This window comes from Pterocles gutturalis, unplaced genomic scaffold, assembly GCF_000699245.1.
Source record: "Pterocles gutturalis isolate BGI_N339 unplaced genomic scaffold, ASM69924v1 scaffold7185, whole genome shotgun sequence".
Taxonomy (NCBI): domain Eukaryota; kingdom Metazoa; phylum Chordata; class Aves; order Pterocliformes; family Pteroclidae; genus Pterocles; species Pterocles gutturalis.
This window is the reverse complement of record NW_010145711.1, coordinates 4,142-5,076: the sequence shown is the minus strand read 5'-3', so window position 1 is coordinate 5,076 and position 935 is coordinate 4,142. Positions and strand designations below refer to the sequence as shown.

General features: G+C 38.2%; 1 protein-coding gene across 1 annotated transcript in view; it reads right to left on the bottom strand.

The window, feature by feature from the left end:
* Nucleotides 1-734, bottom strand: part of SNX16 (sorting nexin 16) — a 22,341-nt gene extending 21,607 nt beyond the window's left edge. Inside the window, exon 1 of the mRNA XM_010085462.1 lies at nucleotides 275-734. Within this exon, the coding sequence (XP_010083764.1) occupies nucleotides 275-646 (372 nt within the window). The 5' untranslated portion in view covers nucleotides 647-734. The remainder of the gene's footprint in view (nucleotides 1-274) is intronic.
* Between the last annotated feature and the right edge of the window lie 201 nt (nucleotides 735-935).

Here is a 935-nt window from a genome sequence, read left to right as displayed (position 1 = left end):
GCAGGAATTGATACCTGAAGTAGAATGAATCCCTTCTATTCCACATACAGAATTAAAGGAAAGACTGCTTGACTGCTTCAGAGTCTCAGTTTTCCCACCTGTATAATGGGAATGATATTTTCCTCTCAGATAGAAGTACTTGGAAGCTAAATTGGTACTTGTAAAGTACTCGAACATCCCTGAAATGCAGGATTAATTACTGAAAGAGAACACAAAGTATATTGAATTGTTATCTTGTCATTACAGAATGAACTATACTATCCCCAAAACTTACAGTGAATTTTGCCCTTTCCTCCATCACCTCATAACCCAGTATAGTAGGTGTGGACGGTCGATCTTCCCAGCTCCTGGAATCTGTATTCTGCTCTATTTCTTCCACAGGCTGAGTACAATATTCTATGGATGTGTCTATACCTGTAAATTTAGTCCTAACAAGTGGACTACTACACACAGATGATGGAGAACCAATTTGGTCAGGTACGCTCATCTTTTTAAAACTACCAACTGTAGAGTCCTCCAGCTGTCCTTTTGAAGAGCTGGAACTGGTCGAGATGCTCCCAAAAGAAGAACTTCTTTGGTTTCTGTTTGTAAAGCTGGATGATGAACTTCCAATAGGAATAGGAACAGGAACGTATGGTGTTGCCATCCTTCATGAAAAAACTCAGGTTTTGGTCCAGGAGTTTAAGATTCCTTCACTGTATAAGCCATCTTTTGTTTTCAGGAACAGTACCTGCAGTGAGGGACAGAAAAGGCTGTAATTTTTAAGTGAAAGCAACACCAAATAATACTTTGGAAGAATCTATATCAGCATTGAGATGGTACATAGCAGTACTGATGGTTAAATGTTTTCACAAAGAACTTGGCTTTATATAAAATGCTGCTTTTAAATTCTATCTCTACAACTTAATGGACAGCTTTACAGGATTTCTCTTTTA